Genomic DNA, 24,924 nt, shown 5'->3' on the forward strand with positions numbered 1-24,924 from the left:
GTTAGGGGCTGCTGCTGGCCCCTGCCCTCCTTCCTTACTATCTTCTACATACGTTCAGTTGCAAAGGCATTATTCTCTTTCAACAGGGAAAACATTTGTTTCTGCATTCTGATGCTAGTGTTATTAACTTTGCCTAAAATGCAAGCACACGACAATGTATGAAAGTTGAGGTATGATAACAGGCAGTAGAGAAATAAGAGTCATTACCTCAACTTATTTAAGATCGGCTGAACTTCTGTATAGGGAAAAGTCATGGTTTATGAAAATGCCAAATGTGTGGTGTCAAATCTAAAATTAAACCCTTCTGTCCTAACCTATAGGAAAATAAATTTTCCACCAAGGAACAAATGAAAGTGATCTCATTATCAGATTAATTTATTATTTAGTGGAACGCAACATTCAAAAAAACAAGATGCAAAATACAAACATGGCAGTAAATTACAGAAAATCTCATCCCTTACAGGAAAAACAGAAACAAGAGTTTTGGCAGTGACACAAATGTTATGTTCCACAAACTTTGCTGCTTCAGTTTATGGTGGCGATTTACATCGTTTCTAGATTATTGTGCAGAGTGATCAGATGCATAACCAGTAATTCATTGCAAATAGCTTCATTAGTAATTTTCACTGTATTTTAGTCCTGGCATCCTTTTAGTAGCCTATAATCAAATCATCAGCACAGGGGAAACTGTGAAAGAGTAGGCAACAAGTCAGCTGAAATCACTATCATTCTGACTTGAATTATAAGAACACACTGATTGCTATAAATGGAGGAAAGGTGTAATTATATTATTTTTATATATATGTATATATATATATATATATATATATATATATATCCTTTATTTAAGCAGGTAAGTCCCTTTGAGATCTTGCATCTCTTTTTCAAGGTAGCCCTGAGTTCGCAAAAGTACTTTAATTAAAGTGTTCTCTTATGTTAGCAAACATTGCTCACTGCCAAAACTTTTAGCGATGACTGTACAAAACAGACTTTTTTCTTTGTTCCAAAACTGTATGGCCACATATAAAATGTTGTTATTCGTTTCAAACCGTATGGCCACATATACAATAGTATTATTTGTCCCGTGTTTACATCAACCCTGTCAACATTGACGATGTTAGGAGATGTGAGGTTCTGCGGTTGGTTAGATAGTGGCAGAGTGGACATGCTAGCTCTGTAGCTTTTCATTGGCTTGCATCAGTAGTGTCATTACCGTTGTATTGAATGGAGAGGAAGTGTATCCCAGCGAAACACTAACTGCTGCTCATTTTGTAGTGTTGATGTTCGTCAGTTATAGAGAGCTTCTCATGATTAGACAGTTATTGCATTAGCTTAGAGTTGCTGCATGGACCAGTTTTTTTTAGCTCTTGCATGCCACTTAGTTACTGGTCCTTCTTCGTGTTGATATATTTCATTTTCTTGGCTAGGGCAATGGCGTCCAGGTGAAGGTTTCGGTTGAGGAGAGTTGAGCCACAGGTAAGGGCTCCAGCCAAGGCACCGGCAAAGCCACACAGAAACACATCCTGACCTGCACGATAAACACAGAGTATAGGTTAACTATGTATGTACCTGCAGAATGATTTCTGTGTTTCTGATGTTCCATAGTGATGGTTCCATGGTTCCACTCTCCTGCCCTCCTTAACTACAGATCCTGCCCTGCCCACTCACCTGTAAGGTACAGGTTCTTCAGTGGGGTCTGTGGTCGGATGGTTGCATTGAGTTCTGGGCTAAACCGTGCCATTCCGTGATCTGCACCATATATCTCTCCCTTGGGGGCCCCAATGTAGTACTGGTTAGTTATGGGGGTGCCAGCATCCACATACTCAATCTATAGAGAGAAAATTAGAGATGTTAAGAAACTAGAGAATGACTACAAATCTGATTAAATGAAATAAAAACAAATACATTAGTGACAAATGAAGACGATATAAGACAGAAAATAACTCCAATGGCTGTACAAGTTGATTTTTGCAAGGAGGCAAGCCATTAGGAGAGGGAGCAGGAGTTGAAGACTCCCAACTTGTGCTGATAGGGCAGAAATAGCTAAGAGATATGAGGTTAGGCGCACATACCCGGTCCTTGATCTTTGGGTAGATCTGGACGACCACATCCACCACTGTCTGGATGAAGGTCTCCTTCAGTTCCTTATAATCAGGACTCCGGTTGGTTACCTTGTCGTCCTTCCACTCTTCAAACCACTCATATTTAGCAAAGCTCACCAGACTCAGTGTGGACTTCCCTGTGTGTACATGTGAAATACCATTGTGTCATCCATCTGGGCAACCATTAAGAATGTGCACACACACCTCCATTGATATATTGTTAATCTCAAACCACATTGCAGTTTGCTTCATAACTAATTCTCTACTTACCAGGGCTTCTCTCCTCCCAGGTGGGGTCTTTGGCTGAAGGGGAGGCCACAAAGAGCAGTGGGATATGTTTTGCAGATTCCTCTCTCTTACCCTCCAGGTACTCTGTACAACTTTTTTTTTTTTTTTTTCAAAAAGGAAAATGATCAGAAAACCACACAATTCCTCAGTTACCTCTTTGAAGGTGTCTTTTTTGTACATTTAAACCAAAATTCCAATTTAATCAAATTCCACAAATTTACAGTTATATTTGTATATCCGCATACCTGTTGTATACAGTGCAACCAGAAAGTTTTCAGACCCTTTCAAGTCTTCCACATTTTGTTATGTTTTAGATTCATCATAAAATGGATTCAACACCACAAAAAAGCAGGTGTTTGGAATGTTTCGTAAATTTATAAAAAATAAAAAAGACATATTCCATGAAATATTCCATTTACATAAATATTCAGACCATTTTGTTATGGTGCTTGCAATTGAGCTCTGGTGCATACTTCTATCAATGGTCCTTGAGATGCTTCTACAATTCCAGTGAATCCACTGATAGAAGTAGGATGCACCAGAGCTCAATTGCAAGCGTCATAACAAAGGGTCTGGATATTTGTAAATGGAATATTTCAGACTTTTATTTTTTATTCATTTAAAAAACAGTCCAAAAACCTGTTTTTTATAGAGTGATGGATTATTGTGTGTACATTAATGAGAAAAAAATTAATTGAATCCATTTTAAGATGAGTCTGAAGACTTCATGTACTGTATTTCCTTACATCATTGATAAGCCATGTGGAAAGTTGTATTAGAATAGAACACAAACTGATGTCACTTACAGTTCATCCAGGTTGTTTTCAGTAAAGATCCAGTAGTTATCTGCTTTGAGACCCAGCTCCTCTTTGGTTCCGTTGATACCCAAAAAGATACTCAATCCACCCTCTCCATTCTTCATCATGTTCAGGTGAGTCTGGATGTCTGTTCCACAAAGAAAAATAAAACACCCAGGAGACATGAATACTTCACTGATCAGATTAATTATTGTTCACCAGAATTATTATGATCAACTTCCTTGATTCCAGAGCCACTGCTTCACCAACCACAACTACCACACACCCACTTAAACGCACGCACGCACGCGCGCACACACACACACACACACACACACACACACACACACACACACAATTCCTCACCTGGTCTCGCTTGCAGTTCCTTTGGCAGCAGCTTCTGGTAAGTATTAAAGATGCCTGCATTTGAGATCACCATGGGAGCATGGACGTGAACTTCCTCCTTCCCCTTCAGCACACTCACCCCTGTTACCATTGACAACCAAAGCACACTTTAGCACACTCACCCATGTTACCATTGACAACCAAAGCACACTTTAGCACACTCACCCCTGTTACCATTGACAACCAAAGCACACTTCAGCACACTCACCCCTGTTACCATTGTCACTCTGCAACTACACTTATACAGCAGCAGTACTGTACTGGCAGATAATGCACAGGAAAAGGATGAAAAAAGGCCTTCATCTCCATTTTACAGTTTGTTAAAACAATTTGATCTGTATGCAAACTAGTTATCTTCAAACATCAAAAACATTTCACCAAGTTTGGACATATTACCAATAGCCTCATTGGCTTCATTGAAGAGGATGCGGTTGACTGGAGCTCGAACAAGAACAGCGCCCCCTGCCTTCTCAATAATGGGAATCATGTGGTAGGCAATTTCACTGGCCCCTCCCTTGGGGTACCATGCCCCATGTAGGTAATGGCACACCAGCAGACTATGCATGGAGAAGCTGGATTCTTTGGGCATGTTTCCTAGGCAAAAGAAAAAAAAATTCAAATGACTATAACGTTATTATAAAGAGGATGGTAAATCAAAACCAACTACAATGCCAGGTGTCACTTGCCATACCAAGTCCTCTGAGATTTTTTAACTGTTACTGTGCCAATTATAATGATGCGTTTTGAATTGGTGTCTTCAAACAAAATCATGTTCATATTGTAGCAAGGGACGAGCTTGTGGTGTTCTGTGTTGTGTGAGTGACATAGCTGTTAGCCAGACTGCAGTGCAGGTGGAGCATGAATAGTTTATCGTGTATTTCTTAGTGTTGTGTTTTAATTTCAGATGTTCTGAATATCCCTTATAGTTCATGTTAGTGTGAATTCCCTGTTAGCAATCTCAGTTATAGTTTATACTCCTAGGGCCTCAATTTGAAAGACACATGAATATGAATGACTGATTATGATTAAATGATTTACTACTGCACACCTACCGTATGTTCCAAAGATGTAGCAGAAAACAGCTCTCAGATCCTTGTTGTCTGTTAGGCCGTTGACCACATCTGTAAGGCTACGTGATGCCATCCGGAAGAAGAAGGACATGCGCTTAGCCAGGCCAGAGTACACCAAGAACTTAGCCACAGGGGCAGGGAGATACTTGAGCACAGCGACTGCCCACACACCTCGACCAGCTCTCTACGGGACGCACAGAGCAGAGGCATGTAAGTACAGCACCTCGACAGACAGGTTTGATCCTATAGCTTAAGTAGTAGAACAGGGTGGTAACAACATTCAGGTCATGGCAGACTCCCAGGGGCATACAAACTGGTAAACCATTGTATTGTTTGGAATCACTGTGTACAAAAGCATAAGTGACAATGGACTTCCAGATTACATTTTTGGCCTTTACCAATGGATATGGTAACTGTGGATTGTGTAACTTGGCCAACCAGTTTGGTAAGAGCAGAGGGCAGGCACACTCCCTCTAGATCCAAGGATTAAAACAGCAGTACGGATACTGAAGCAATCCAATTTAATAGTTAATAGTTTATATGCATATATATGGCAGAAGTACAGAAACAGAAAGTGGTTTTCAACCTAATTTAAATGGTAGGATTCTGCTGATTGTATGATTAAGTTGTAGCATTCTGCAATCTTGTCTAAAGTTAGAAAGACATGTTCACCTTTGACCTAAAAATGATGACACTCTGACACTCTGGCATCTGGGGCAAGGAGCGTTCTGGTACCATCCATAAACCACAAGGTTCAGATAAAGGAGACGTGATAGACTGAAGCTACTGCACAATCTCACCCTGAACACCCACCTCTTAATCAGACACTTTTGGCTATAACAAAATTGCAACAAAAAGGTTTCAGGGTGTCACGCAATGTTATATGTGAAAAAAACAGTGGTTTAATCCTTAATTCAAATCACAAACACAAGCAAGGCAAATATCTTTCAATACACATGCACAACTTTTATGGTGAAATCCCTCAATCTCCTTACCAACAAACTTTACTTAACTTGACTCCAGACTGGCAGACACACAGTAGCCAGTACCCTGCAGAGTGGGGAAAAAGCAGCGTTTAAACATCTGGCTCTCTCACCTTCACAAGCCTCATGTACTCATCGATGGCCTTCTCCTCCCCGGGGAAGCACTTCTTGAGCTCCTGAGGGAAGCGGTCGCGTCCCGAGTAGATGGGATAGGTGCGTCTATTTTCAGGTGGCCCGATGACTACCGTGTCGTAGGGGTTGTTGAGGGGCTCCCATTGCAGCTGGCCATTGGTCAGCTGGTCCAGCATGCAGCGGAAAGGCTTGTGCTCGAGCAGGTCTCCTATATAATGGATGCCTAGGGGATAATGGATGGAGCAGGGGGGCAGGTTTAGTCATGCACCTCAGAACTACATTATTTGTGCAATCACTGAGACAGCTACTGAGGCTAATGGTATACAGCTGACATATCTCAGCTAAATATCAGCTCAGATGAGTCTTTATATCCACTGCCTTCAAGAAGGTGGGGCAGGGTAATTTAAGAGTGACATGTTTTCCAGATATGTGAGTTGTGGTTGAATAAGCATATTCATCAGAGATCCCATCAGACCCCTCAACTGCCCAGCAGTCCCCCACAACTTTTAGCCACACAACATGCAATTTGATCCTTTACTCTCAAATCTGCAGCTAAGCCACATGTTTCTGTTGGTGTCATGGGATGGTGTGCTCTACCACTTGGGCCAATAACTTTTCAGGATCCTTGATACAGATATTCAGTTGCGCTACCTAGATTTGAGTATGTGCAGCCTATTTAACCAAGACTTGGACATAAAACTCAAATCTGCAGAAGGGGTCCATGAAGATTGCTGGTTGTAATTAAGTCTTTAGCATGTATACATGGCATATTGGAAACAAAAATGAAGGGCCCTTAGTGTAGATCTGATTTCCTGGCAGATGAGCTTGGTTTCTTAACTTTTGGGGCCATGCACACAGATCTGTGTCCAGGCACAGACTATCCAAGAGTGTGGAAAGATGTATCCATGTTGACTCAAATGTACAATCAAGAAACTCATGGAACCTCCCAAATCTTATTGTGTCTATGATCTATTTATTACATTACATTATATATATATATATATATATATATATATATATATATATATATATATATATATATATATATATATATATATATATACATATATATATACACACACACACACACACTAACCCATTTCCTGCATTGTGTCACTTAATTAATAGATAATATATTATATATCCTATAAAAAGTAAGGGTGGCATCAAGCTTTTCTGAAAGAAATTTGGGTGTTTACTTTTTTTCTGGGCCTTAAAATGTGCCCCTCTTAAAGGACACGGACAGGATTTTTGGGGAACACTATTTCTTACCAACATCAAATTCGAATCCTTTCTCTGTGAAGGTATGGCAGCAGCCTCCTGCACGGTCATGCTGCTCCAAAACCAAAACCCTTTTGCCAACTTTAGCCAGAAGAACAGCTAGTCCGAGCCCTCCAATCCCACTGCCAATAACAATAGCATCAAGATTTTCTGGCACCTTGCTGGCCAAAAACCCTTGAGATGCAAAAAAAATGACAATTAGATCAGAAGCCACTTCAGTGAGTAAATCTTGTCTTTCATAATTAAGATATTGATGAAGAAAACTGCTAGTAAGTACAGCAAGGCAGGCATTTCCTTAACATGTCTCTGGCAGAGTGTTAAATCAAATACACATCATAGTCATATTACGCAACCAATAGGATGTGTCATCAGCAGGGTCATATTAGGCTAAATTAAGTGAGATAAGATGAAACGTATCACTATGCGCAATCGATTTGCAAATGCACACGAGCCGACACGAGTGACTTTGCATAACTTGAATCTCTGCTAAATCATCCATGTTTTGACATTTACACAGACAGACCTAGCAATAATGCAACGTAGTAGCTGTCTACAACTTGCAATAGTTGCTTACTATGCTTACCATGTACGGTCAAAAAAACGCATTTCCACGATTTTGACAAATGGAGAGCTTGTTCTGCTCAGTCAACAACAATGACAATTATACTTCCAAATAACAAAAGTCTCTTTCAGTCGTCTCATGAACGGCCCCACCCCCTCGCGTAGGCCACCATTTGACCTACCTTGTTTCAAAACTTTGTTTTTTACTTTGTGGTCGTTTACCAGAGGTTTCAGTGGTTCTCGAGTATCTTTGTCAAAGGGATTAGGTCCAGATGTGCTGAATACATATTTTAACACAAACGCGACCAGCGCTGCAGCTATTATCCCAACAGTGATCCACATCGTTACCAGCAACGAGGACGTTGTTACAATTTATAGCGAGCGCAACACTTCCGCGTAGACTGTTCTACTCTTATTGGATCAGAGTCAGGCTTGGTTATCATGGGAGCCAATGAAGAAATGTTTTGTTCATCATGTCGGTGGTCTGCAAAACATAACATGGGGCCGCATGGGACATCGGACAGTAGACAGTTCCCTGGTTAGGGCAAATGAGTGTGCTCTCGTCAGCGCAAGCTGTCAAAATATTGATGTATCTGAATTGGTTTATATGAAGATATGCAGTAGGCTATCTCTTTTAACTTAACTTGCTTCACTTTCCATTCATAATCTGACTTATTTAGAATGTGTATGAATGTATGAATAATCTAGAAGGAACTTTAAAGTAGCCTCCTACATTTACCACGCTAGGCCAGTTAGAATGTGCTCTATCCCAGTGCTTCTCAAAGTATGGTCCACTGGTGGCTGGATAGCACTGGCAAGCTATCCCAAGTGGTCCGCGAGCAGACGTGGTAAAATATAATATAGATGAGTTGTTTACAATATTGAACCAACTTGTATGTATGTAAATCCAATCCCTTCGGTTACAAGCCCGAAGCCTTAACCAGTAGGCCACAGCTGCCCAATATTGATACTTCACATTGACTCATGACAGAGTAGAGGGAAGTTTGTCTGCCATGCAGTCTAGGTCTGCACGCCCCACTACACTGACCTGGGTCAATAACCTTCAGCATTTGTGAATAGGAACTGAAAAAGGCCTGAAAGCTTTGGGGATGACAAAAGCCTGTTTTCTGTGTTATTCTGTCTTAACTTCCCGAAGTTGTCTGAAAGTCTTTCTGTAGTAAGTACATGGTCCAAGTAGTATAGTATATTTAACTGATATAACCTGTTTACTAATCTCTGCTAACAATTCATAGGAGACAAATAGCAAACCCAGTATATTAACTGTGGTCTTTGACTGGTCATTCCTCAAGCAAGGAGACATAGCATACCACAAGGAATTCTTAAAAAAAAAAAAAAAAAAAAAAAAGTTAGGCTCAAAATTAGTTGCCGAGTTATAATTGAGGTAAATGCATACCATTAACATTTTAAAGGTGATGGTACTTCATTCATTTTGTCAATATTTTATGGTAGTATCAAGCTCACTGATGAGTAAATACCACTCAGTACCTTTCTATTTGTATGTCTTTATCTATCAGAACGCAATCCGCTAAATATAGCATGTGTTGGTGTTAGATTATAAATTAGCAGTTTAAGTTAATCAGTTTTTAATAAAAAAAAAAAAAAAACACAAATGTTTTTTGAGAAGGAAAGGATGAACAAGAGCTCTCACAATTTCTAAACTTTATTTAGCACAAAAAAGAATCACCTGCATCTTCACATTTGTCTCTCCATCATGTGTTATACCACAGGACCCGTTTTTAACCATTCTATCCAATGACCTCTCTCCCCCCAACCCAACCCTATACCGTTTATAAAACAAATGCTAAATTCTTCCCTCCCACCCTAATCAATGCCTCCATCCCCAATGAATCCCTGACACGAGAATTCCATTCTCCAGAGCACCAACGATCTGAAACTCATCAGCTGCAGTCTCTATTCCAAATATTCCTAACGCTTCCCACAGTTCTTCCCGCCCACTTCCGTGGACAGTGGTCAAGTGCCTCCAGCTTAAGACTGTTTGCCATATTTGCATTCACTGAACAAGTCTGTTTTATTGATGCCGTTTGCATTTACTATTCACAGGGCTTGGCATACAGTAGCTGGCAGCGTGGCATGGCGTGGGGAGCATGTCCACTAATGTCCTTGCCTGTCACACTCTTTCATTACTTGGGCACAATTTGCAAAAAAAGCAATAATAAAAACTTTAAACAACACTATCTCCATGGCAACACTGAGATTCAGGCAAAGGGGCGGGAGGGGGATTCAAGCCTCGCTCTGAGACAGAGGTGAAGATAAAGCAGTCCACTGACAGCAGCCCTTGTCATGTCCCCTTTGGATGCTTATTTTCTCATCTGATTTCTGGTGCTTATTGTTTCTTTTCCGCTCTTTTTTTTGTTTTGTTTTCTTGATTGTTTTCCTCTAATGCTTGTATGGAGGAAAAATGACAAGAAGTTCTCACACTTCCTTGTTTTTCTTTTTTTCCATCCTTTTTTTTTGCAAAAGCATCTTCCTTTATTTAGGTAGGATGTTTTCTTTTCTGTGTGTTTATGCATGTTAGAGATTAGGTGTAGCATAACATTTATGTCAGAATTACATGACTGTTCAGATCCAAGTGTATGGGCTGTTGATGGTGACTTGAACAGTGTGTGTGTGTGTGTGTGTGTGTACAGTGTGAGTGTGTTTGTGTGCGTGCACTGAGTGTTACAATCGTTACAGACTTAAGATGTTAGCGTAGTCCAATGATGGTAATTACAATGGCTTCAGGTCCATGCGTATAGCAAGAGAGAGAGAAATAGAAAAGTCCCAAGACGAGGAAAGAATTTGAGAGAGAAAGAAAGGGAGAGAAAGAAAGAAAAGAGAGGAAAGAGGAGACACCCCTGCCTTCCCCAGCTTTCAACTGTCTGCCTGGCGGCAGTAGTGCAGGTTCTGGGGTCAAAGTTCAAAAAGTAAAAGTGGGCGGTGGTGGCTGCTCGTTCCTAAAGCAGGAAGTCCATCTGTAGCGTCGCTCTGGTGGTCACTGTGGATGTCACAGTAAGGGGGTGGAGGCCCAGGATGGGAGAGGTCACTGCAGTACCAAGCCAACCTAAAAATCAAAGAAGAAAAAGACTCAACTTTAGGACAATGCTATAACCATGTCCTAAGCTATTTGTCTGGAAATCCACAGAGATAAGTTGCCAAAACATACCAACATAGACAAAGAGGCAGACCACCAAAATACTTAATGGTATATTGTATTATTGCATTTTGTAAAATTACAATTATGGGTATGCTAGAATTACTATAGCAACATTTTAACAGTTTTGTTAGATGAGAATTACAGAGATGGAGAAGATGTTTTGCTAAATTCATTTAACTAGTGCAGTGCAACCCTAACTAGTGCCTGTTCCTGCATGCTATTCCTGTAGTAAACCTGTAGCCCAATTACATGCCCGTAGGCCTGCTTAAACCTAACCTAATTCCAGCATTCAATAATGGATACTTTATTATGATACATGTGCATGTAGCAGACTTTAAGCATGGCTGCATGTGACATTTTTTACAGATCAAAATGACATAAGCCCAACAGTTGTTTTGAGTTAAAGCTATGTTTAGCCTATTAAATAATTTGAAGACAAACCATTTTGTGGAATGATTCATCATCATATGAAATTTGCAACGATGTGACTGAAAAACAATCACTGGTAGCCTATACATGACATCACACTCGGTCTGCCACTCGTTGTTTGTATCTGATCAAAATGACAAAGGCCTAAGCCTAAAGCTTTGAGTTAAGGCTATTGAATAACTTGATGAAAAAGAAAAAACATTCTGTGCAATGATGCATCATCACATGAAATTTGCAACGATGTGACAAAAAAATTGGTCATCCTAGGCCCAACGGTTCTCGAGATATTCACAGAAAACTGTGTCTGGTCATCTACAGGCCAGTTGGTGTACGGTCACTAAATTTACACATAAATTCATTTATTGTATGACCCCCCATGAACAGAAATCCACGAAACTTGGCATGCATTCAGAAGGTGTCAATGATCCTACACCTCCAATTTTGTGCAGTTTTGACCATGTCAGCCAGATATACCTGTGATTACAACACCTCATTTTTGCTTTTTCATTTTTAACTAGGTAGCGCTAAATATCAAATGAGGTGGTTATGGTTATGGGATGGGTTGACATGGCCCCTTAAGACCAACATACAAAAAAAATCCTCCTAGGATTCCCTAGGTTCTCGAAATATTCACAGAAAACTGTGTCCACCCTACCCTCCTTTCGGGGGGTCCGGTCCGGCAGGGGGCGGTCTTTCAGTGTCCCGGGAAACGTTGACACAAAATTACTATTAGCGGTCATACTGGTTAGGGCCTCAGGCTTGTAACCGGAGGGTTGCCGGTTCGATCCCCGACCAGTAGGAAAGACTGAAGTGCCCTTGAGCAAGGCACCTTACCCCTCACTGCTTCCCGAGTGCCGCTGTAGCAAGGCAGCTCACTGCTCCGGGTTAGTGTGTGCTTTACCTCACTGTGTGTTCACGGTGTGCTCTGTGTGTTCACTAATTCACAGATGGGATAAATGCAGAGACCAAATTCCTTGTATACGGAAGTATACTTGGCCGAGAAACCTGATTTACATTATTATTAGCTATCCTAGCTAATGTTTTCCTAGCACCTAGGGCTAATGTTAAATTTGTCAGTTTGTACCCGGTCCAGCGAATAAGTATGCTTACTTGCATCTCTTAAGTAAAGAATGGAAAACACTTGAACTGTATTATCCATTTACATTCCGATATGGCCATAGACTGACAAAGACTTTGCAAAGTGCTTGCTTGCTAAGTCTACCATCCTCCTCAGAGTCCATAGCAACCGTCAGAGTCTATAGCAACCATGACGAGATAACAGTGCAATCGTGGTTGAAATACTCCCGAAACACAAATAAAACAAAACAAAATATATCTAGATCAAACAATGGATGTTGTTTTCAGCAGTCAGCAGTCGTGCAAGAGCATTACTTAGGTTAAATCTTACTATAAATCACCGAGCTGTCAATGCTCCGATTCGTCTTTTTGCCATCCACTAGGCTATTTTGCTGAACAATTCATGACGTCACATGCAAATATAGAATACCCTGTCTCTGGTCCTGCGCTGTGCTCAGTGTGCTGTGTGAGAGGGGGAGTGGCCAGCGACTAGAGTGGCAAAAGCCAATGTGTGCATCTTTTACCGATATATTTAACAATGTCTTTTGCATCTCTTATTCAACCAACGTCAAACTGGCACTGCACTTACTCGTGCCCGTAGCAAGACACCTGGCAAGTTTGAAATCGATCGGACAAACGGTTCGACAGATATGCAAATAACAGACAGACAGACGTCCCTGTCATTAACAGATGGATGATGAGACCACACCTTCTCAGCGGCCATGCTGGGGCACTTCCAATTGTACAGATAGTACTGCAGATTCCCATCTCCAATGCCAAACTTCAGCTTCTCCAGGAAGGTCTTATTCTCCATAAGATCCAGTGCGTTGAAGACATCAAACCCTTTCTGTGAATAAATTTAAAGGTGACATGAATACAAATAATGCCCACACTAACAGAATTATTGCTACTAAGTAATATCTCACCTTTATCACACCCATACACACACACAGAGCACTTACCGACTTGGCGAGAATGAGCGCATCTCCCATCAGGTCAAGCAGAGTTGTGGTGGTGTGCACGTTGTAGAAGGAGTAGGCAGCCTTCAGACTCCTGTGTACCGGATGGTTCATGATGGTGGAGGGCAATGTGTAAAAGCTGAGGAAGTCAGTCACCTTCCCCTCAGAGTTCTAGGGTACAGACAGTGGAGAACAATGGCCAGGTGAGTCTACTTAAAAAGGTACACTACGCAGGTTTAGGTATTTTTGGCTTGTTTGTTTGGCATGTATTTATATGTTACTCTGCTATTGTAAATAGCAAATGTCTCGTGACTTATCCCCCTGTACACAATGCAAATGTTTTTGTTGTGGAGGTGAAGGATTAACAAGAGGCAAAAACGATCTCCAAAGAGCTATATCTACTGACAAGGTAATGTTTCAGGATTCTCGTGAGATTTGGCGGGCCGCTGTTCTTGGAAGTTGCATAGCTGGTTTTCTCAGTAGGGAATCGCTAAGTCTATTCTGTATAGCTATGCTAGGTGAACGATTCGCCTATTACAAGTTCGTTTACCATCAAATTGGCTTCATAAAGATTAAAATATTGCATGTTGTACCTTTAAAATCAGCGCTACAGAACTACCAAGAGCACAGTTTTTGCATGAGCCCAATATTAGTTTAAAGAAAAGATCCGGAGTTAAAACAACCTGTCTATTTATGGATGATAATGAGCACAAACTTTCGTTTGGGAACAAAATTACATTAATTGGAGGAGTTTTAAACTAGACTGTTTGCATTAGCAACAAAATGGTTTATAGCCTGTAGCAGCAGGTATGTAGACACGTCAAAATAAATATCCATTTTCAAACCACTGATAATACACTATTACAGCCAATCAACACATCACTTTGGGGGCAAAGAAGAGAGATTGGCTCTTTTATTGGCTGTTGAGCTTATAATATCAACAACCTTTCACAGACTGTACTATTAAATGACAGATTCTTAAAAGATGCATGTTTTCATTCCATGTCAATACTTCTGGACCTGAAGTACGCCGTTTGCAGTTCAGAGGGATCAACCCAGGGCACAAGCGACCATTTCTCAATAATTCTGCACAGTCTGCATTTGCTGTTTGAACTAGGTCTTTTGGCATTTGTTCATATTGTACCCAGTCTGAAAAGGGGAAGGCTATTGTTTTCATTCACACTTTTGAAATATAGAGCTGCAGCTCTAGAAGTTATTTTTTTTCTTTTCAGAACAACAGCAGCCCAACCTCTGGGTGGGAAACTGACATTAACAAGGCAAAGTGTTTTTATATACACAGACAAAAACACACCACCAAGGGTTAACAGGTACACCAAGGTCTAATGTTTACCACCAAGGTCTAATGTTTACCTCCACAACGAAGGTGTCAATGATGTTCTCTTTTGGCAGTAGCCAGTGCTCCACCTCATCCGGGCTCATGACAGGAGCCAGATGAAACTGACTCAGGTATTCCAGCAGCAGCCGGTGGACTGCAGGGACATCTTTTTTCGTCATGGGGCGCAGACCGGAGTTCTTGGGAGCCTGGGGTTAGAGGGTACAGAGAGAGCCCTGTTAAGAACCACTGTTTTCTCAGAGAACCTTTTCAAATATCACATATAATACAACATAACATTAATACAACCAAAAGAGTAATAATAATACATTGTTATATATAACTAGCAGAATATTTTCTGTTTCCTTCTATTCTGTGTAGAAAATAGATAAATAATAAATAGACAATAAATAGCAAGAAAATGCACCAAGGGACCCAGGGACGTAACGGGATGTAATTAGCAAAGCTTACGTCTGGCAGACGATACAGTTTCATGGTGCGTTGCATTGTCATGTTCCGGCTCAAGTGCGAAAACTTCACTTCGATCAGCTTCCGGGGGTTTAGAGATCGGTGCCAGTACCTAACAATTACATACAAACACGCAGACAATCAGATGCTTTATTACACATCAGCACAACCAGCATCATTCAACAAATTTTATTCCTCTTTTAAACAATTTTGGGACCCGAGGCCCATCTGTCTGCTCCCAATTCCCAGTGAGCTGGACGTTTCCTGAAGAAAGCTATTTGAGGCAGGCTGCTTCATGTCTCCGAGTGTGAGAAGGTCCACCTTCAGGATGGGTGGGTGTGTGTGTGTGTGTGTGTGTGCACACTTGGCCAGAATGATAGGATATTAGCAATGTCCAAATACAGTTGTCTACGGACTCAATCTGCATTCGATACCCAATACCTCAGACTACTTACAAAGGGCGTCTGAGCCACATATGCCCACATTCTTTAAGCAATGTTAAAGCCACAAACTGAAAATCATCATTCCTTTCTTAATATAATAGTAATACATACACTACAGAAATGGTTTAAATGTGAGGTTAGTCAAAGTTTGAGACAATTCATAATTGATTTTATTTTTTGGCCTGCATCTGTCTTCATTCTTCATTATGCCATATGATCAACCAATAGCACTTGCTAGGCATAAGTGCATAAAACATACATAAATAATGCAAAGAAAACACTAGCGCTGTCAAAATCAATGTGTTGATGTGTATGTAATTAGAAAAAAAAAAAGATGCCTGTATGGAAAAACAGGGCTCCAGATTAACTTTTTACATTGGTTTCACTGGTGCGCCTAACTTTTTTATTTGGGTGCACCAGCACAAAATGTAGGTGGACCCAAATTTTTCATTGAGCCGCCTTTAACGCCACAATTTCAAGGTCACCTTTTTATCGCGCTCCATATACATTCCGTGTCTGAGCTGTGGTCAGAGCATGGACCAGGAATGACAGCATTGATTTAATTTCGGGCCCCCACCACCTTGACGGCATCAGTAATATTTAATACTGGGTGATAAATAACAATCAGTGGCGTTCCTAGTCTCTGGTCGACCCTCCACACACACACGGAAAATGATGGCTTGTCATATTTTCTATTTCATATTTTGGAATTCATATACTTCATATATTTTGTTAATAATTTATAGTACATAGTACATACACTAGGCTTGAGCTAAAAGCGGTATCGCCAGACTCAGAGAACAGCTGGGATGAACTGGAGAAAGGTAAAAATCAATTGTTTACCTCAAGGGGAGGTGAAAAATGAGTGTAATTCCCCAAATGGTTGAATATCCCTTTAATTTGTATGATTTTGGTGAGAACTACAAGACATGATGCGTGAGCTAACGGGATAGTTACCTAGAAGGAACTCTCTCAAGATGTAAAAGTTTGTTTGCCAATAGGTTGTGTAGCTTATTTCGGAAATGTCATTAAACCAAACAGAAGGCCCAAATGAACTCAATCCCATAGCCTAGGTAGGTAAGCAACACAAACTTGAGGTGCAAGTCAAGCAATTCAACATTAGCCTACTATTAGACCTAAATTTACTACCTAAATTTCCCTCACGGGATCAAAAAAGTATATATACACAATACTATTATTTGTTGACAAGCGGCCACAGCATCACTTAAGTAGCGAGACATGGCTGCTAGTTTACCACATGACAACTGCAGGCAAAGCTCCGCCATTTATAATCTTTGCTGCAGGTTAAAAGCTGCGTGTGTGTCAGGAGAAAAGACACATAGGCTACGAGAAGCACCGACTGTCATTCTTAAAAGTATATCGATACTAATAAAAATTACGTTTCCATTTCAGGGTATTGCGATACTTTTGTAGTATTGGTGCACTGTGCAACACTGGTCAAAACACAACAAACACTTAGTTTGTGGATAGACAGCAGATGCGAGGAAAGTCTAGGCGCTCACAATTATGACATTAGGTGCACCAGTGCAACCCAGGAAACACTTTAGTCGCACCCTTAAAAATGTTAGTCGCACTCTAGAACCCTAAAATATGAAATTATGTATGTGTTGCTACAGTGGAGAAATGAGATCAGACAGTGATCCACATGGAGATTACCTTTAAATGCCCTATGTGTAGCTCTAGTTCACCTTTTAATAATGCCATATGTGTAGCTCTAGTTCATGGCAGTCTATTCTCCCATAGGCACACTCTTTGCACTACTAACAGTAGAAGAACATTTCTAAAATCCTGTTCAGTGAGTTCAAATGGCCCACCGGGGATAATGTATTATAATAAGGACTACCTTGACCTTGGTGTACTTAGAAGTGTCAAGTCACTAAATTCAAATAATTCTGTGCACCTGTGTGTGTGTGTGTTTCTTACCTGCAAGTTCCTACAGGTTTGGGTAGAACCACCCCTGCAGTGTAGACAGCCTGAAACATGCCCTGCTGGTTGACCCTTCTGGTGATCTCACGGATCAGCACAGGGGCCACACGCTTGGCACGCAACTTCTTGTGGACACAGAGGAAGTTGATCTCCACCATCTTCTTCTCACTGGGAGCGGCAGAAACCGTACAGACATTAAGTTAGTGCAACAACACAACACAGAAGGCACAAAGAAACCATAAAGATCAGAGAAAACATTAGTGGGTGGATGCTTCATTATTCTGAGCTGTGTATGTTATGGTTATGGATATGGGATTTGGCAGGTGCTTCTGTACAAAGCGACATACACAAAACAGTATAATACTTCAATTTAAAAGGGAACAATTTAAGATGTCAATCAATAATGAAATAAACAATGTATGTATGTATGTATGTATGTATGTATGTATGTGTGTATGCATGCTCACTTCTCATAGATGCGGATATTGGCTGGGATGGCACTGATGAAGCCCACAAGCTTCTGGTTCGAGTCCACCCTCACTCCACAATGCCACTGGGGCAGCCAACCTGGCGGTCGGAGAGCCCTGGGAGCGCACAGGTGATGCGAGGAGGAGAGTGGTAAAGATGTGACAGAAACATGGAAAAACACAGTTCATAAATGAAGAGTACAGTCCCACCAACTCTGTACTTATGGTCAGTATTATTCATTTTATTTTCTTATTGACAAATCTCTCTTGAATCTTTAACTTACCAGAGCAGGAAGTCAGGGGAGTAGTCAAAGCGGAACATGTTGTCATCATCCTCAACGTAGTTCTCATTCAAAAGGGTGTAGAGCTCCTTCAACTGAGAAACACAACAAGGAGGACACCAACACAAGGATACAAGGATGTTTATTGTCACATTCATATAGTTACTGGATGTAAGAAATGTGTGGTGTCACAGTGTGGTGAGCACAGACGATGCTGCTGGAGAGTGGAGACTGAAGCTAACTGACAAAGTATTCTGGCTTGCTATGCTAAGGAGATAGATCAGAGATTGGGAGGGTAAGGGTTCCTGGGGTCTCTCACCACAGCAGGGTTTCCCAGATCTAGAGCATCCCAGCTGAAGCCTTGAGGAAGGCTGTAAGGCTCCTCTCGAATCTGGTCCTTGTCTGGCTCGATGGAGCCATGCGACGTCACCACCTCCCCTAAAATGAAGAACAAACAACAACATCAACCGAAAGAAAAAGGGTTGGATTTAGGATGAGTACAGTGAATATTGCCAAAGTGTCAATCGTTCATGACTTTAGATGGACAAGGAGGAAAAGCCTGCCTGCCTACCTAGTTTGGGGACAGGCTGCGTGTCCCAAAACTGGTAGCTTCGACGACTTGCCTCCTCCATAGTTTTGGCAGGACCTTGGCCTACGGAAAAGAGCTCGATGGCTTTCTGTATCTCTTGCAGTTTATCTGCAGGGAGCGAGTTCACCTTCAGAGTGGAGGAAAATGCTATTTTTAATGCAATTTCTTTTCAGCTGGATGTGAACATTAGAATGACATGATTTAAACATTATGTCAACACCCAAGGATAACAATGAAGAATGTTCAAAAGGTCAGTCTTGACCTTGACAGTTGTAGCACAGGTTTCATTGTAGATGGACACACAGCCCTGATCAGTATGAGCCAAAGTACACCCTACAGTCACTCTCTAGGTATTGATGTAGAATATGGCCTTGAAAAGAGTGCAACTCGATACACACATGGACAAGCCAGTACCAGAAATAAGCAAGAGAATGTAACATTACAGCTCAATAAAGCTGTCTGTATTCAGTATTAAGATCGCACCAGGACAAACGTGCAGCTCAATGAATTAAAAAGAATGTGACAAGATTGAAAGAGGCACCTTTGCCAGGGGGTCCTGCACAACTTCCTTGGCTCCAGACTTGTCCTTCTTCTTCCTCTGTTTCTTTTTCTTCTTTTTAGCTCCACTGTCCCCTTTCTCCCTGGAGTGCAAAACCACACATTTACAGTGGACATCCCACTACTGTGGCTCACTTCTTCTTTTAACCCAAAATGTTCCCGACATATTGGGTCATGACGACTCTGACATCACAACTACTGAATAATCTGGCCACTGCCAGTGAACAATAGCATACAATAAATACTGTGTGCAATTGTGTTGAATCCAAGCACTTCTTATCAAGCACAAAGCCTGATTAATAACCAGACACAGTACCAGACACATAGAAACATAGAATAAAGCCACAGAAAAAAAGTACACTGGCAAAACAGGCTACTTGGTGAATGCAGGAGTCACTGGTAGACACCTGACGTTTCATTTTCAATGAAAATGAGAATACTTGTGCAAGTGTGAGGTCAAGAATGTATGTGAATCATCTGTCTGAATATAGTGTATATAATGCGAGCTGCAGCCTGACAATATACTCTTGTCAAATCTCCCACGATTTCACAACTGGCTTTCACTAGTAAGTCCTACATCTCTTTAGAGGCACCATTTTACCTCAGCAAATGCATAAGGCATCACAATGACATTTCACACTTTGAAGTACCAGAATGTTCTCTGGAAAACAAATGAAGTGGTGAACTAAACAAAATAAATAAATTGTTAAGCTTGACACTGTAGGACATGTGGCGAGCATTGCAATACAAATTGGGGTTCTCCTTTTGCAGTCTATTGGATCTACTCCCAACGCCCATTAGGTATCTCGGCTTCCACTTCAGTATGCAACATAAGACTTACACAAGTAGATGTGACATCCACACTGTGACTAGAACTGGGGATCCTTCTTTACATTACCAGCTCCTCCAACCCAGTTATCGCAGGGATTCTTTGTACTGTCACGCTTGGTTAATCTATTATTCATGCTGGGGTTGGAGGAGCTGGTAGGGGGACAGTGTTCTTAACTGTCTTCTGTAATAAACTCCGGGTTCGCTAACTACGTTGTTGATGCTTCATTTTATGTGTTGGGACCCTGAGCAAGCTACTGACGAGGTTTTGTGCTGTTTTGAACAATATTACTGGTTAAAAAATGCTATTTGGGAAAAGCTCTGTAGTGGTTGATCAACGAAAAGTATTAGCTCCACCCTGGGGCCCAATTTTTGGAGCTAATCCATCGTGTTTGACGAGGTTTTGTGCCGTTTTGAACAATATTACTGGTTAAAAATGCTATATGGGGCTATAAGCTTAGCTAATCCACGATATGGGGCTATAGCGTATACCGGGAAAAGCTCTGTAGTGGTTGATCAACGAAAAGTATTGTCTCCACGGTAGAAAAAAAAAAAGACCCTGGGGTCAATTTTCACTGGAGCTACACTTTAATTGGGAAACCTCTAGTCTAGGTGTTCTGTTTCCCGTACATGGATTAAGCCCTCTCCTAGACTAAAACAGAACTTCAATGAAGATCTCTAAAGAAAAAGAGCTTTTAGTCAAGGACTAGTCTTAATCAGAGTATGTATATCAATATACGGAAATCCATCCATAGTCTAATTGTTTTATGACAGACTTGCCTAGAAATGGTGCAGACAAAATAAATGTGCATATTTAAAAGGGCATATTTACAATATCAGGTAGATTTAACTAAAGTCTGCTCATCTGTAAATCATAAATACTGGTTATAACAAACCAACTACGGGTCATTTTGACTGATGTCATGTAAAAGAGAGAGCTTTCAGGTCATGCAGTCTAAGGTCAGTTACTTTACTCAGCAACTTTTTAATAAGAGAAATATGACCTTTTGTTGGACATGGTGACATAATTAAGGCTATCAAGTTACACTCCAGCAAACGCACAATATAAAATAAAAACCACAAGAGCAACAGTATCGGCAATTCCTATTTAGACAGAAGTTGTGACAGAGTATAACATAAAAACTTTATCCAAAGTAGTCGCTACTGGACATTCAATCATGGTTACGCCTATAAAAAGATGCAAAAGAGGAAAGTACAGGTATATAAAGCAAACTCTTTCAGATTTAAGACACAATCTGGCAAAGTGTGAGTGGAAAGAGAGAGCATACAAAAGAGCATAACGGATGGAACAGTGTGGAACAGGCATGGGTGTTGTAGGCCTACAGGTCCTAACCACAAAACAAATCCAGTAATAACCTACACAAGGACAGCTAAAGTCTCTGGAATATTATGACTCAGGGGGTTTTCGCCAAGATATAGATGGCATTGATAGAAGAACGTACTTACTGAAGAGAGCGGGCTAATCCTATTAGTGTCCGTGGGGGGAGTGAGGAATGAGGCTCAGGCAAACAGTACACTGGTTACACCAGTATGGTGGGTCACATGACTCGGGGGTCTAGGGGGACACTGACTTTAGTGTAACACAATGGGTAACAATAACAAAACAGCTCGCCATCTATAACGTTAGTTGTTCCATAGCCTTCCACAAATACTTGGTTGGGCATGATCCATAGATAATCCTAGGAAACGTATATGTACTTGATTGTATTGAACTGCTGTCACACTGATGGTAACTAGGCCTACAGTTATGGTCAGTCCAGTAAGTTAAAAATAACGACAACAGCAAAAATGCATAGAGGTCTTAACTTATCTTCTAATCTAAAACACACGGACATATCTAAGAGTAGCCTACGTTAGGGACAGCGAATTTGGGCAGGGCAAGAGACAGACCGTAAAATAAACACCATAACGTTAATAAGCTAACGTTAGGTCTCATGAAGGGAAAGTGTAAATTAGCCATAGATCTGTCTGATCTAAATACATGCCAATAGATTTGTTAGAATGATAAATGTTGATGGCAACATTATGTACTACGAATCACTCAAAAAACACGTAATGATGTAATTCGTGGCTTATGGGAGACACTGACACAGCTAGCTAAGCACCGTTAGCACCGCATGCTGCTAGCGAGCTAACTGGCGTAACCTAGCCAAGTTAAAGTTAGAACTATCTGCTTGGCTTTACACTTCAGTAGTATTCAGCCACATACCGGGTAAGGGGAACAGAGTTAACATAATTGCGGGGAAAGGGCCTTGCTACAAACGGGCGGATTTAATCTCACAGTTCAAATAGCACACATGTTTTTAACATTAACTGACGTTAACGTTAGTGTTAAAACGAATAGGCCGTACATGACCTTGACTATCTTCACTAACATAACTGGCAAAGCCTTGCCTAATAATTTAGATACCACTGGGTGTATCGTTACGTCAACTTAACGCTAATTTATGACCACCACTCGTTAACGTTAATGGTAAGTTAAACGGCTCGCTTTTCTTTTCAAACAAGAAGCGAAGTCTATGTTATCAAACGTGAACGTTAGCCAACGGCAATATGCATATAAACAACGTTATTATGTTCTGCAAGAGACACGGACGCACTTCATTTATGTTTGATATACTGAAAATCTCATGGGGTGGCATTGCAATGACGACTGGGTTTCCTAGCGCAGGAGCCAACCGTGCCTAAATCGCTAACGGTAACGTTACGTTACGTTACAGACAACCATAGAGGTTTCATAGACGCCGGAGCCTATGATGGGCTGAATCCTATGGCTGAATCCACGGAGATAACCGGCTGAATGAATCTGACTCAATGCTCCAAAGATAGTTTTTAGCAGAGGTTAACAGTTACTGGTTAAAACGTAATTTGGCTACGCAAGGGGCGTTTCATCATAAGAAAGACACGGTCAGTCTTACTACGGTAAAGCCGCTTACTAGAAAATAATCTTTGTTAGCATTAATTCCCCAAGATGTGCTATAATGTTAACATCACATGGCTGGCTAACGAAGTTAGCCATCACGCTAGCCCTTTACGGGGGCATTAGTGAAGTTAGCTAGCTAGCAAACGTTAGCTTCCTACGCCTAGAGGCAAAGAAACTGCTTTCGATTTCTACGTCGCGTGGCAGGGAATATCAACCATATTGAAATTAAACGTACATTATGCCATCGCAACCAGCATAAAGAGTTGTTTTTTCTTTTATTTCACTGTTCCTTGCAGATGGGTGACCATTGCATTACAAATTTCCACATTTCTAACGTTACCACCTTTTAGTCCACAGCGGACAACGACAGACAAGTCCATGTCCCACCTCCTTGGAGAACTGACGTCTGTATAAGCCAATCTATGCGTAAATTCAACCTTCAATATCATCGTTTGACCAATATTCACAAAGGGGGGGCTTGCTTCCTTGGAATTAGGTTTCCCGTCTCTGGTTTCCCCGAGACCTGCCTAGCTGAATGAATCCCTTCAAGAGTTTGAGACATGAGATTGTCACATTTTCAACTTAACAGCAAAAATGAATGCAAACTCACCCATCATCAAAGTGATGTTCTTCATTTTCGCAGTCACTGCAGTGTCCATGGTCTTCTTCTATTCCTACTTCGTTCTCCGTCTTCGGTGCTGTCTCATTCTCATCCGCCATCTTTAACCAGGAAGTAGGAAATTGCGTGGCCCTGGAAGAACCGAAAGACATGGCCTATCACAGAAGAGGATGGTACATGTAGACTGAATAATGTCAGATACATGTAAATGGCGTAAACGGGCTTTGATGTTGTTAGGTTGAAAATGGCACTGATGAGCGTGCGGTAATTCGGTTAGGGGGTACTTGGCTGAAAAAATATTTCACAGGGGGTACATCACTGAAAAAAGGTTGAGAACCACTGGCCTAGAGTGTATGCCACCATTATTATAGGGTTGCTATATTAGTTTAAGGAGACAGCAAAATAATAAAGATATAGGCACTATATGTGACCTTGACCTTATACCCCATGCCCTTGAGTACCCAATCAGTTCATGTAGCATTTGTAGTAATAAGCCATACAACAATCACTGAACCTTTTGGGAGATATTGTGCAAACACTGTATCACATGTAGAATCTTGTGAGCTTGATCTTTAACCCTACGACCCCGTATTGAATAACTATGTAGAATTTGATAAAGATCCTTCAATCCCCTTGGGAGTATCTGTAACTGACCGAACCGGACCATGCAATAGGGTTCCCATGGGTCATGGAATTTCTGGAATATCATGGCATTTAGGGAATTTTATCATTTTGGGAGCAAAGTCATGGAATATCAGGGAATTTTGTTGCAGCAGTTTAAAATGTATTTGCCAAAATACATTAATACAAATATATTTCCACTCAGAATTGGTGTATATCTGGTAATTAGCTTTACTGCTTGCTTGAGTAGTTTTTTTTATTCAATGTCCATTTATTCATCTCTTGCTCTAAAAGATAAAAGATTCTTGAACGCTATGCGACTGTTCTGAAATCTTTGGTCGGTATATTGTACTCTTTATTATATAGTAGGTCATGAAAATTCAGGGGGGCGTGTCAGGGAAAGTCAAGGAAAAGTCATGAAATTTTACATTACATTGGAGTGGGAACCCTGATGCAAGCAGTGTGGGCAAAAACATTATTAATACAGTGCCTTTTACAGTCCTTGCCCTTTCAGGCAATATTGACACATGGCGTCACCCATTACAGTGAATTTGGATAGATCATAGA

The 24,924-nt window shown here is 40.9% G+C and overlaps 2 protein-coding genes across 2 annotated transcripts; both read right to left on the reverse strand.

The window, feature by feature from the left end:
* Positions 1 to 359: 359 nt before the first annotated feature.
* retsat.2 (retinol saturase, tandem duplicate 2) lies at positions 360 to 8,005 on the reverse strand. Its single transcript, XM_048246839.1, has 11 exons — positions 7,802 to 8,005; positions 7,050 to 7,232; positions 5,759 to 6,000; positions 4,645 to 4,846; positions 3,989 to 4,186; positions 3,554 to 3,673; positions 3,197 to 3,335; positions 2,373 to 2,482; positions 2,073 to 2,239; positions 1,669 to 1,828; positions 360 to 1,528 (listed from the first exon to the last, which is right to left on the reverse strand). Exons 1-11 carry the CDS (start codon positions 7,959 to 7,961, stop codon positions 1,383 to 1,385), a joined length of 1,827 nt encoding a protein of 608 aa, XP_048102796.1. The 5' UTR covers positions 7,962 to 8,005; the 3' UTR covers positions 360 to 1,382.
* A 1,997-nt stretch (positions 8,006 to 10,002) lies between these two features.
* On the reverse strand, positions 10,003 to 23,878 carry nmt1a (N-myristoyltransferase 1a). The gene is made up of 12 exons (XM_048246585.1): positions 23,728 to 23,878; positions 19,329 to 19,428; positions 18,770 to 18,914; positions 18,518 to 18,636; positions 18,202 to 18,293; positions 17,918 to 18,034; positions 17,448 to 17,618; positions 15,064 to 15,172; positions 14,631 to 14,801; positions 13,263 to 13,430; positions 13,010 to 13,147; positions 10,003 to 10,701 (listed from the first exon to the last, which is right to left on the reverse strand). The coding sequence occupies exons 1-12, from the start codon at positions 23,835 to 23,837 to the stop codon at positions 10,681 to 10,683; spliced, it is 1,461 nt and encodes a 486-aa protein (XP_048102542.1). The 5' UTR covers positions 23,838 to 23,878; the 3' UTR covers positions 10,003 to 10,680.
* Positions 23,879 to 24,924: the final 1,046 nt, after the last annotated feature.

This window comes from Alosa alosa, chromosome 6 (genome assembly GCF_017589495.1).
Source record: "Alosa alosa isolate M-15738 ecotype Scorff River chromosome 6, AALO_Geno_1.1, whole genome shotgun sequence".
Taxonomy (NCBI): Eukaryota; Metazoa; Chordata; class Actinopteri; order Clupeiformes; family Clupeidae; genus Alosa; species Alosa alosa.

Excerpts from the sequence above, each read along its gene's own strand:
- retsat.2 (XM_048246839.1), bottom strand. The coding sequence starts at position 7,961 with ATGTGGATCACTGTTGGGATAATAGCTGCAGCGCTGGTCGCGTTTGTG. Across the intron at positions 3,674-3,988 it reads TGAAGCCAATGAGGCTATTG|GGGTGAGTGTGCTGAAGGGG; the intron begins GTAATATGTCCA and ends CAATGGTAACAG. Across the intron at positions 2,483-3,196 it reads GAAAACAACCTGGATGAACT|TTGTACAGAGTACCTGGAGG; the intron begins GTAAGTGACATC and ends AAAAAAAAAAAG.
- nmt1a (XM_048246585.1), bottom strand. The coding sequence starts at position 23,837 with ATGGCGGATGAGAATGAGACAGCACCGAAGACGGAGAACGAAGTAGGA. Across the intron at positions 18,637-18,769 it reads GCAGCCTGTCCCCAAACTAG|GGGAGGTGGTGACGTCGCAT; the intron begins GTAGGCAGGCAG and ends TCTTCATTTTAG. Across the intron at positions 14,802-15,063 it reads AACTGTATCGTCTGCCAGAC|GCTCCCAAGAACTCCGGTCT; the intron begins GTAAGCTTTGCT and ends CTCTAACCCCAG.